General features: G+C 43.9%; 1 protein-coding gene across 7 annotated transcripts in view; it reads right to left on the minus strand.

Moving 5' to 3' along the window:
* Positions 1–4,699: 4,699 nt before the first annotated feature.
* MYO9A (myosin IXA) overlaps positions 4,700–13,100 on the minus strand; it is a 286,549-nt gene continuing 278,148 nt past the window's right edge. For all 7 annotated transcript variants that reach the window (XM_068554851.1, XM_068554866.1, XM_068554884.1 and 4 more), the window contains 3 exons: positions 12,499–12,701; positions 10,319–10,461; positions 4,700–9,641 (listed from right to left, as the gene is read on the minus strand). In XM_068554851.1, the coding sequence (XP_068410952.1) occupies positions 9,178–9,641; positions 10,319–10,461; positions 12,499–12,701 (810 nt within the window). In that variant the 3' untranslated portion in view covers positions 4,700–9,177. The remainder of the gene's footprint in view (positions 9,642–10,318; positions 10,462–12,498; positions 12,702–13,100) is intronic.

A 13,100-nucleotide genomic window follows, 5' to 3' on the forward strand; every position in this document is an offset into this window, starting at 1 on the left:
TGGAGGTGGAAATAAAATGGGTGCGACCACTGTGGAAAACAATCTACTGAAGCTAAACATCTGCCTGCCCTTTGATTCGGCCACTGCACTCGTAGGTATGTGGACCTAGCAGAAATGTCCACCAAAAGATAGGACAAGAAAGTTCGTTGCAGCTTTTTTCATAATAGCTCCAAACTGTACAATGACAATAGGCTGGATTAATAAATTGTGGTACATTCATATAATGGAAAACAGCAATAAAAAGGAATGAACCATCAATATTATGTGGCAACATGGATAAATTTCACAGATGTAAACGCTGAACAAAAGCATCCAGGCACCACTTCTGCTTATACAAAGTTCAAGAACAGGCAAGATTAACCAATGGTGGTAGAAGTTGGAATAGTGGTTACCTCCGCGGCAGGGGGTGGGGTTGATTGGAAAGGGGCCTGAGGGAGCCTTCTGATGTGCTGGAAATGTTCTTTATTTTGATCCAGGTGGTGGTTTCATAAATTTATCCATTCATAAAAAATTAATTGAGCCATGCACTTAAGATTTGTGCAATTTACTGTATTGTCAGACCTTAAAAAAAAAAAAAATTGAAAAAACAAAAACAGGAAGACGATGTGGCCAAGGCTCTCCCTTTGAAGATGCTGAAAGCGTGAGCACAAGGTCTCGAATGCCACCTGGTTGCCACTCCGGGTTGTAGTCCAGGTGCCACGAAGCCAAGCCCAGTGAAAAACCTCCCAGAGGATTCAACAACCCAGCTTCTCTCTAGATGGCATCCCACCACCCCACGGCTTCTCCCCATCTTTCTCTTCCTCATCCTTCCTCACCTCTCCGTAAACAAAGGTGAGCTCCATGCAACTCAACACAAGGCAGCCACAGGCACTTTTTGTGAAGGGGAATCTCCATCCCTTTTTTTTTTTTAAATAAATTTATTTATTTAATTTTGGCTGCGTTGGGTCTTCATTGCTGCACGAGGGCTTTCTCTAGTTGCGGTGAGCGGGGTCTACTATTCATCGTGGTATGCGGGCATCTCATTGCGGCGGCTTCTCTGGTTATGGAGCAGGGGCTCTAGGTGTGCGGGCTTCAGCTTCAGCAGTTGTGGCACGCAGGCTTAGTAGTTGTGGCGCAAGGGCTTAGTTGCTCCACGGCACGTGGGATCTTCCTGAACCAGGGATCGAACCCCTATCCCCTGCATTGGCAGGTGGATTCTTAACCACTGCGCCACCAGGGAAATCCCTCCATCACTTTTTTTTAAAACTTATTTATTTCATTTATTTTATTTTTGGCTGCATTGGGTCTTCACTGCTGCGCTCGGGCTTTCTCTAGTTGCGGCGAGCAGGGGCTACTCTTCGTTGCGGTGTGCGGGCTTCTCATCGCGGTGGCGTCTCTTGTTGAGGAGCACGGGCTCTAGGTGCGGAGGCTTCAGTAGTTGTGGCACGTGGGCCCCGTAGTTGTGGCTCGCGGGCTCTAGAGCGCAGGCTCAGTAGTCGTGGCACATGGCCTTAGTTGCTCCACAGCATGTGGGATCTTCCTGAACCAGGGCTTGAACCCGTGTCCCCTGCATTGGCAGACGGATTCTTAACCACTGCACCACCAGGGAAGCCCCCCACCCCCGCATCACTTCTTCATTCCTTATGGAAAGATGAAGTTCAGACAAACCTCTTCCTTTTCAAAGATAAATCCAGAAGACCTAGAAAATAATAATTTAAAAAATATTAACATATCTCAGGCACTTGATACACCAGGCAGTGAACTGAGCACTGAATGTGTATTGTTATTTAACCCTCAGATTAATCTGGCAGGGGGACCAGTCACCCCATTTATAGTTGAAAAAAGCTGAGGCTCAGAGAGGACGCACACCTTGGTATGACTCCGTTTAACCCCAGCACTGTCCCCCCACCTTGCCCCTCCGTCCCTGCAATCAGCAGAACAATTCCGTTGCATTTTCTGCCTTCAAAGAAGAAATGCTTAAAGCCAAGAAGAAAAAGGTCATGTGAGAAATCTGTGAAATCCTAGGGGTTCCCTGCCCTTTGGCCTGTATATGAATTCTCCTAGTTATCCAGAGATGTCTGGCCTTGATGGAGGAAGGATGGTTCAGAATACTCTGCTCTGGAAATGACAATAGCTAGACTGGTGCCCAGAGAAGAAAGAGTATGGCAAATACTGCCCAGCTTAAGCCCTTCCCACCTAAGCACTCAAACTATTCAAGACCCTTGATCTTCTAAAAGCATCAGACTTGCCTCAGTTATTTGGGTCATTTAATGTCTATAATGCCATTATACTCTCCAATTCCCTATCCAAAGTTCTATCCGTAAGGTTTAAAGGCCTGAAGTCTTTAAACATATAGAAAGCCTGAGCAAAGGCATGCTAGCAAGAAACATGGTTGAAATTTGACCAAATAGGCCCTGAACATTATCCTGCAGTCTTGCTTTGGGGAACATAAGGCTGCAAAGGCAGCCTGCTGAAGTTCACAGGCTAGTCTCTGGGATGTGTGAGCACAGCAATTCTACATTGAGAAAGAGATTGGGATCTTCAGGAAGAAGTCTTGGAGAATTAGAGGAGGTACATAAGCTGAATTATCTGCTGCCAACCTGGCATCCATACCCCACCCCCCGCCCCACCCCTCTTAAGGTCTTGTCTTCATTGCAGAGATGCCAGGAAGTACATTTCCCAGGATCCCCTTCCCCTATGGTTTGCTAATGGAAGGGAGGCACTCACGTGAGATTTGTAAAGTAAATGAGGAGCCATTATTCTCTGGAGGCAGTTGCAGCCATGTGTGTGGGAACACGGAGGTTTCACAGCAGCCTTCTTTAGAGTTGCAGGAGCTTCCAGGCAAGCTCTTGAGAACTTCAGAACTTTTGATTCAGATCTGCTGGCTTTCTGGACCAACTGTGGGAGCTTTCTCTCATCTGTTTCCCCAGTTCTTCCAAAGTTTATGTTAAGCCCCTAATACCTATATTAAGTCCCTCACACCTGAAATATACTAAGTGGCCTCTGTTTTCCTAATACAATACAGCTCTCAGTTGATCCCAAGATTTATTCAACCTTTTGCTGTAAATTGGCCCCATGAAAATTCAAATGGGTTACAGCTCTGTTTCACTGCACTTAGGGCTTTTGCTAGGGGAGGGGACACTACGAAAACTCCTTTCAGCCCTCAACGCCAGAACTGTCTCTGGCTATGAAACACACAAAGAAAGACCCTGTGGGACTATCTGGGCCTTTCTTTTCAACTGCAGTTTTCAGATTTGTGAGACACTTCTCCTCCTCCACCCTTAAGGGAATATTTAAGGGTAGGAAGGGCAGAGAAAGACTCGAAGATGCCAAGAAGCACCCATTCAAATTAATAAATATAACCTGATAGGGGAACCCAGATATTGTGGATGATTAGTCTCCATCTGGTGGACACCACTGGTTTTCCCCAACTAGGATGCGAGCTCCATGGGGGCAGGAGCTTTGTTCAGCAACGTACCACCACCAGCTAGGACAGTGCCCTGGGTGTGGGTGCTCAGTCAACACTTGTTGGATGGATGGATGAACGGCCACACAGAACTGAGAAGTGACATGCTCCTCGGAGTCCGAGATGACTCACAAGATTCAACAGACGTTACATGTGTCTTATCCATATTCACGGTTATGTCCCTGGCTCTAAGATGCTGTACTGCTATCCAATCTAGGAGACAGAACAAGTTTTTAAAAAGCAAAGCTCTGGTCTGCATCTCCTTACAGCTTTCTGCTCTTATCTTTATAATAATCAAAGGTTTGTTGTGGATTCAGTAATCACAGGGGCAACTTTTAAAAACGGCATTACTAGGTTTCATTTAGCCAATTAAGGAAATCTTAGTCCACTATTTTGTTGTAATGTGAATTTAATGCAAAATATAAATGTAAACTTGATGTAAAAAGAAATGTGAAGGATGATCCCAGAATTTTAAAAATTGAGTAAGTTTGACATTAGGGGAAAATCGATCACATTAATTTTTTTTCAGTTCCACCTGAGACTTGGTTTGGCATTTGAGAACCCCTGATCTCATTCAGCCCTCTCATCCAAAATGTTAAGTGTGGGCACCTTTTGTTAGGTGCTGAGGATCTAAGAGTCAGCAAGATAGGCTCTTTTCTTGCCTTGGGAAGCTAACATCAAAGTTTTTTGATGCCACAAATACTGGGAGCTGTTGAGAACACAAGACATCTAAGCCAGTTCAAGGGGGAAGAGGACATTTCCAAGTAGAACTGCTTTTTACACTGAGACCTGAGAGTCAGTTAAGAGTTATCCGAAGAAGTAAACCTGGGGGGAAGAGAACACATTCCAGACAGAGGGCAAATGACTTTCCCAAAGTCATGCAGTGCAGGGGCAGAACAAAAAGGATACACTGGGGCCCTCTATTAGCAGCTATTGCTACTTCTTCATGGCCTTTTTGGTGAGGATCCTCAATGTAGATTTACTGCCTTCCCTGCCCACCTACCTCTAAATTGATTAAATGAAGTCTTGACGCTTAGCATCCATTACAGAAAACTCACAGCTTGAATCTCATCTTCACTTGAACTCTACTGAGTTCCAATAATTACCACCTCTGTACTTTGAAAATTTGGGGGCTCAGTCCTTTCCTTAAAAAAAAACATCACTTTAACAAAAATCATTGCTCTTCCTTGGGTTCAGGTTGGAGTGAGTTGGGGTGGGAGCCAGGATGGCCAGAAAACAAACCACACGTACTGCTGCTTCTGGAAGCTTTGTTCTTTAATGAGCCACGGAGTGATCTGCTCATCAAGCTGCTCTTGTGTAGCCATACAGTGCATATTTTGAGTGACACAAACTCTACTTTATACACATGATGTCCCCCTCCCTCCCACCAAAAAAAGATGAAAAAAAAAAAAAAAAAAAAAAAAAGGAAATCACAAAGTGCCTGTTGATTGCATCAGGAATGTAATCAGTTCTGTGGGTGAGACAAATCATTCTTCGTATAGTATTATTCTGTTAAACAGTAAAATGATATTATATTTCACAGGATATGTCCTTTTACAATACATAGTCTTTTATAAATTTACACTCAGCATACTTATAAATTACTTTCAATCCATTAAAATAATATAATACTAATCTGTAGTCCACACCTTCCCCTTAGTAAATACAATTACTTGTTCAAAAGGTGCAAACTTTTATATGACCTAACAGGGCTGATAAATAGGCATTAAGTATGGATGGAGAGCAAGGTGACAGACCCCTTGGTGGGGCTTTTGAAAACAGTTTCAACCAAGAGACCAACAAGACCTAAAAGATCCACCTCCACAATCATTGTTTTGCCCTTTACCACCAAATCAAACGTGGGAGTGGTTCCAGAGAAAAGTGGTTAACAGTATTTTAGGGGCACAGAAAGACAGAGGACTCCCACAAATACGAAGGAATTTTACTACAAGGCGAGCGTGGTTTTGGGGGACAGTGCCAACTGTCACAAAATTATGGGTAGACAAACACATCTGTCAACACAGAATGATGCTGTCCAGCTCCCCACCAAGGGGGAGAAAATAGGGAGAGAGAAGGATGAGCAAAGCCGTCTGGACTTTGTTTCTTCTTAAAACTCTGAGCTTTAAACACATCCTGAGAACACTTTCTTCTCTCTGGTTCACCAAAGTGCTTGTGAAAGGTACACATTCATTATAGTTAAAAAAAACCACGGCCCACAGGCACTAAAGTGGGCCTGCAGAACCTTGCTGGACCTCCTTTTTTCAGCATGCTTCTGGAACCCTCTGTCTTTGACAGTGAAAACAACCCTATTGTTGTTGTGATGGAAGACAGAAGTCTCCACTAACCCCCCAGCAAGGTAAGAGCTGTAGCTGGTTTCCAAAAGCATGAGAAGGTGGGGCTCTTGTATCCCACCCCCTAACCTCAGGTCCCTCTACCTCTGCAAGGCTCACACTGAGCTGTATCTCCTTTGTCTTTCAGAAGCCGAGTGGCAAAATAATTAAAATGGCAGGAAGTATAAAGCGCATTACAAACTCAGCACGTCACCTTCCTAAATCCTTCCTGTATTTGCTTCGCTTTGTGATACACAGCGCACACTTCTCTGCTTCCGTTACGTTTTCCATGGTAAGGGATACGTCGGCTTTAATTGGGAGAATTAAAAATCCAGGCTGTGTTTGGGGCTGGGAACGTGTGATAAGAAGAGAATGCTCTGCATTTTAGAGTATGGGCTTCAAATGAGGGGCTGCCCCACTGCTGCCATGCAAGGATTTCCTTTGAGGCATTTGAGATCAAAGAAAATGAGCAGAGAGGCAATAGGAAACACAAATTTGACATACACTAAGGTTAAATATCTCAATCATAAGTGATTGTAATACAGCAGCGGTCCCCAACTTTTTTGGCACCAGGGACTGGTTTCGTAGGAGACAATTTTTCCACGGACAGGGGGCGGGCGGGAGGGGGAATGGTTCAGGCGGTGATGCGAGCGATGGGGAGCGATGGGGAGCGGCAGACGAAGCTTCGCTCGCTCACCCCGCCGCTCACCTCCTGCTGCGCAGCCCGGTTCCTAACAGGCTGTGAGACCGGTACAGTCCGCAGCCCAGGGATTGGGGACCCCTGGTAATACAGCATCGCCTTGTGGTAACATAACTTTAACCACGGAGAGGACCAGTTAAGATCAGAGGGAAGGAGATACAGCACTTGGTTCTGACAGTTTTTTAGAGTTATGGCTTCATCTCCTTCCCAGGCCAACAATGCCTGTTATGTTAGGAGAACAACGGCTTGCTTTCCTTCAAAGGGAGGGTCCCACGTTTGCTCTCCATTCTTATAATTGCATGGATCTCCCTTCCCCCACCCTCCATTCTGGCAGCTTGTTAAATGACTAGAAATCCACAAATCTAGCAACTGAAAAACAAATATTTATTTAATTTTATCCAATTTCAGGTTTTAGGTCCCTGAGAAAAATTATAAAGTCTCTTAACATCCATCGCCTGGTTCCTATAAAGTGACCTATATGAGTAGTTTTTTAACTGCCAAAAACTTACTTTGCAAAACAACAGCAACAAAACAAAAACTCCACAAAGATTCAGAGGGGAGGCCACGTGCCAAGATGTGTTTCCCAGGCCATTTCTGTGGGCCAAAGAAAACTATTCAACAGGGCTAATCTCTTTTTTTTTGTATGGTATTTAACCAACGTTCTGGAGCAAGTGGAGCGTAGTAGTTAGTGCCAGCTGAAAACCACCCTCCCAAGAATAATGGGACTGACTGTGCCTGGCACGGGGACTGGGGCACCCACGCTGACACACCATGCTGAGGGGTTGGGTTTTACTCTAGGAGACTCTCAAATTCAGATTTTTAAAGGCTTTACCTTTGTTACTCCTCAGGACAGCATGAACAAGGTGGCAGATGTTTGCAGGATATAAAATCTAACATTTACTTGCTAACCATCATCATTCTGGAGATTTAGAAAGATTCCTTTCCCGAGGTCATTTCTGAACCCAAACCAGAGAGAGGTAAGCCTCCTGCTACCTGTAGCTGCCACTCCGAATGATGTTCCATGTCTGGCCTCTGGGGCTCAACAATAACCAAGGAGGCAGTGGCATGAGGTTCAGTGTTGTGTAACAGGAGAGACTCTGCCTTAACGAAAGTCTTAATATTTCTATAACTTCACATCAAATAAGTATGAAAAGGAAGAATAACCAAAATTCAGGTTACAGATGGTAAAGGCTCTTTTTTAGAACAGTGCATGTGGTAGTTAGACAAGATGCATTTAGTAACTTTAAAAAAACATTTTCACATACTTATCTCAAGAAAGGGTATCATGTTTCATTTTCCATATATTATAAATAGGCAAAAACAGATTTCTAATCCCACAAATGCTAAGAAGCTTAAAATGCTTTCATAACTCAGGTATATGGAGACACCCAGTGGTGAGAAAAATGGTCTGACTTTTCCCTCAACCCAGGGATGAGTGGCTCTCACCATCACGTCCAATGGCCCCTAATCTGTGGGAAGAAATACCATGGGAAGCAAGGTAGCATAAGGTTAAAAAGAAATATGCATACTATACATATATATATTTACAGTAAACTTCAGTAACCAGAATATTAACAAAAATAGCTTCAAGTAGTCCTTGATTTTTTTTTTTTTTTTTTCATCTATTTAATACTGATGGTCTGAGGAAAAGAAGATAAAAGTTAGATGGGTCATATTAAAAACTTTTCTCTTTTTTTTTTTGGCAGCTTTCTGTAACACTTATTCATGCAGTGCGCTGTGTGTGAATGTTTGGGGAGAAGTGATTAAATGGTCACATTATTTGTCTGAGCTCGTGGTGGAAAGCCACCAGCAGATAAATAGGTTCATATACGATCTTCAGTTTAATCTATACAAAGAGAAAAGCCTGGATGGATTAGCATGAAACCCTCACGTTTAGGGTTCACCATGTCTCTGGGACATTTAAAAAATATCAGAGGAACCTGATCCTAGAATCAGGGGCTATAAGAACAGTATAGCTACTGAAATTTCGGGCCATGCAATATATTTGGCAGGAACTAACCAGGAGTTAAACCAGCATTGATTATTACGACATCAAACATCATCAAAAGCAAAACATGTATTCTCCTCTTCACTGTGTAACCACAGATGTCTGAGACATGCTCTGATGGCTTAATGGAGACAACTGCTTTTTCACTTTCCCCAGAATATAACATGGAGTGTTTTTCAAAAATCTTAAAATAGAGGGCTTAGGCTTTTTGTTTATAAATCCTTGGAAAAAAATTATATTCTACCCCAGTTCCTAACTATCCCAAAATAAACCCAAAGGATTTCACTTTCATGGTTAAGAAAGATTTATATGTTTTCTTCAAATGTCAGAAATCAGTGGGTCCCTCCAGCCCACAATGTCCCCCCAGTTCCACACTCACCTCTGGGAAGGGAAAAGAGGAGGGAGGAGAGGCAACTACAAAGACCTCCACAACTGACCCAAATCCCCAGGCCCTGGTTGCTTTGTTTAGTCAAATCTCTAGTCAAATACAGCAGCCAAGGCACAACTGGCACCATCCCTAGCAGGCTTCAAAGAGGCCTCTCCGCTTCGGCAGGAGGACCAGGAATTCAGCACACAAGGTCTTGGTTGTATGCTTGGGCGAGAGGCAGGACCACAATTAGGATGAATATTGTGGACCAGGTGATGAGGCCCCAAAGATGAGATGTAGCCATGAAGGGACAACACATCTGCCAGTTCAGACCATAAACTCATTATTTCCAAAGAGAGCTAGCTGTTGGGTAGAGCTGCAGTCTGGGTCCACAGTTTTCCTGCGGCCAGACACAACTGTCCCCTCTGGGGTCTCTTTGGTTTTCTGAGGTGAGTTTTTCACATTCTTTAATTTTTGTTTGCCCTTTTCAGGGTTGAAGGTTCCTCTGCTGATGAATTGAGGCTTGTCTTCTAGGGACTTGGTCTGGCCCAATGGCCCTTCCACTCCCAGGGCCTCGCCAGCTGAGGAAGCTCGGTAGAATGGAGATTTGGAATAAATTTGAAATCGTCTTCTGGTCCCGTGAGAAGATGCAGTGCTAGATGAACATAAAGAAGAGACTGAAGAGTCCACTGAATCCAGTGAGTCTTGCTGCTTTTTTAGCTGCTTCCGCAACTTGCCTGAAGGTTCAGACTTGCCAGCTGCCTTCAGGGAGATAAGGGCTAAGCTTCTCTCTAATGCAAGAAAGAGACCAAAGCTGTAAATGACAGTTCCCTCTGGGACAAATCACCATGTGATGAAGAGGTGTCGCTGTTCACATGGAAAGTGGGCGGCTAAGATCTGGAGGGCCCAGGTTGGCCTACTTTGTGAACAGACACGACTCGAGAAGAGCTCACCACACATTTCTACACCACCCATATCGTTTCAGAATCAACCCCAAGGAAGTCTGCAGCTGGACTATGGCCATCAGAAGAGGTCTACAACCGTCCCTATCATTTAAAAAACTGCCAGGATATGTAGTCAATTCCCCATCTCACTGAAACACGCCAGGCAGTTAAAGACCTTGTTTGCTACAGTCCCATCTCACAGCAGGGCTCAGCTCCTGCTACCCACCCTTAGAAAATGGATCATGGGTCAGTAAGACACAGAAGCTGTGACTGTTGCCTTTTCTCTGTGGTAAATATAGAGAAAACATTAAATTGCAGAAGTAATGCCTTACATTGAAGGCTTGGTCTGATGAACAATTTATATAGAAGTTTCACAAAATCGGTATATTTCAACTCTTTAGGACTTTGTCACCTTTTCATGTAAACTCAAGGCCTTCTTGAAAGGGACTTTGTCTTCACTTGGGAATCCTTATTCCTTCTTTGCAAAACAAATCTGGAGTCTTTGGTCTAACATGTTCATTTACCTGATTTCTCAGCGATGGCACCTTCAGACTCGATATTCAAATTTTCAGAGCTATCCGCAGTCCCTATGGAGGCCTCAGACTCAAGGGTTTCATCATCAGAGGCACGGGGTTCCAGTACAAGCATCTCAAAAGTTAGCTCTTCCCTGTAAGATACAATCAAGAAACGCATTATCATTTGATAAGAAACGGAAGGAAGACAACAGGAAAAAAGACCTTCCATGAAAATCAGGAATTGAGGTAGCAAAAACAGTCACGTTTCTTACTGTTCCCTTCCAGGGTGGTGATAAGGACCTGAAAGCACAGTCACAGTGAAGGCTAAAGACAGCAAAGGCTGGGACCCATAACAGGGCTAAGCGTGAGGTAGAGAAAGATGCTGAAGCTACGAGACCTTCTGGTAAAATGAACTCTGGGCTGGTAATCAGGAGATGATTCTAAACTCACTCTAAACTCATTCATAATATATCAGGAAAGTACTTTCCTCTCTCTGGACCTCAACTTTCTCATCCACAAAACAAAGAGATTAAACTAGATAGTCTCTAGGATTCCTTCCAGCGCTTAAACTATTTGCTACAAAATTTTATTCACTGGTTACAGACTATATCCTCTACCTTGACCAAGGAGAGACCTCTAGATCTCCTAGATGAAGTAAAACACTGATTGACCTTTTCTGTCCTTTGAAGCCTTGGCCATCTCCACTTAAGAGTACTCTCTACTCCTCCTCATCAATCACCCACCTACCTCTCAGTCATGCCCCTTCATTCCCTGAAGTCTTTGGTACTTGGCTCCTAATCTCGCTTTCTCACTGCTGCCTGACACCACCCTGATCTATTTCAATCCACATCTTTGTGAAAGCTCACATTAATACCCTAAAACCAAAGTTCCTTTACGTCTGCAACTCCTAACAACCTCTCCTCCACTTTATATAGGCAATTTTCTCCAATGGGCAGATCCTAGAGTTTGTCAATCCAATTCTCCACTCTGTCCACAATCTCCTTATCCTTCCAACTGTAACTCCGTTTTTCATCAAGTCTCCTCCCTTTCAGAGCCCTCGTAGCTTCTCTTCCACTCTACCTAGCTTTAAATTATTCATCCTTTAATACCTCCAACATCTAGCTTGAGATTCATGGACAATCTTTTCAAGGACCGTCTCACCAGCAACTCATTGCTGCATTTACACCTGCCATAAGCAGTGTGCATTCACACCTCTAAGACTAGGCTCATACGTTTTCCTTTCTCTGGAAAGACTTTTCACCTTCCTAGCAAGTTCCTATTCACCCTTCAATACTTCCAATGCCATTTTCATCAAAGCTGAATTAGGTCCTCTTTTCAGATCATTTTTATATCAGATAGCTAGCCCCTGGTCAAAGTAGACCACTTTTGCCTTACCATGTTCAGCACACCTGAGCCCTAGCTGCCTTTTTTAGCTTGCCCAAATTCGAGATTCAATCCTGACAGGCAAAAAGTACTTTAACAGACTCATAACCTCTCATGAATCAAGCTCTCAGACCTAGGATTCTGGGATCCTGGGAACTCAGGAACAAAAGTCCCCTTAAAACATAGGAGTCATCATTGTCAACCAAAACCACTACACAGTACCTTCAGGGAGAACCATGGGATGTTCACATTATCCCCAAGATGTAGTGTTACCCACTCCTGCTCCAGTGATGGTAGAGGTCACAGAGCAGCTTATTTGTCGCCTAAATTGCAACCAATTTCCTTACCCAGTGTCCCAGCACCCACTGGAGTTGCTGCCTTACCCTGACCAGCCAGTTGCTGGCCCCATGGCTATACTGATCTTCAGATAATAACCCTCCTTTATGCAGTTCTGAATAATCTTAGCCTGGGAATCCTTATTCCTCCTTTTTAAGACAAATCTGTTTACCAAGGCTGGTGACCTGTTAGGGATCTTGGCTAAGACTGACACACCCTGTCCCTGTCAGCATCTCCAGAATCATCACTGTAGCAGCTTCAGTTTGGTCTCCCAGCTCACAGAGCATCCTTCCTTGAGGGGACCACTTTCACACTGCTACCTGAGTACAGGCAACATGTCTTTGTCATCTCCACATCCCCTGTATCACCTAAGCTAGTGCTTGACTCACAATAAGGAAGAATAAAAAAAGGACAGAAGGAAGGAAATGAAAACAGGTACCTAGCTGCTCCCTTTCCCCCTGGAAACTCACTTTTCTTTCTGCAGGTTCTCAATCTGCTCAGTCAGGACTCTCTCCTCCTGCTGCATAGCTGCTTGCTGCTGTTCTGTGATGTCAGCCTCCAGCGCTGCCTCACTAGTCAAGGTCTCTTCTGGGACATCAGACATGGAGGGCAACCGAACTACAACAGGAGAGGATGGGCATGGATAGTTCCCTCGACGAAGACGCCCCTTCCCCTGCAAAGAAAAATATATGTTAAAAGGTAAATTGAGTGACTGATCAGTTTTACTTGGCCCAGTTAGGATAACAAAGTGTACTACTTCCATCACACCTGGTGAATGGTAAGAATAAGCAGAAACATTCTGTGAGACCTAAGATATTTAGTGAGATACCATCCATCGAACACATTTAGGTTAAGCATTTTCTTGCAAGAGCACTGGAAAATGGGTACGTTGGTGGGTGGGAGTGTAAGAACACACTGTGTACTGAGACAAGAGTCTTCTTTTAATCTAAGCTGCATCCCCTCCAAACTAAATATCCACACATGGCTATTTAAATTAATTAATTAAAATAAAATGGGGGGTAAGGGGGGGGAGGGATAAATTGGGAGATTAGGATTGACATGTATACACTAC

This window comes from Eschrichtius robustus, chromosome 1 (genome assembly GCF_028021215.1).
Source record: "Eschrichtius robustus isolate mEscRob2 chromosome 1, mEscRob2.pri, whole genome shotgun sequence".
Lineage (NCBI taxonomy): Eukaryota > Metazoa > Chordata > Mammalia > Artiodactyla > Eschrichtiidae > Eschrichtius > Eschrichtius robustus.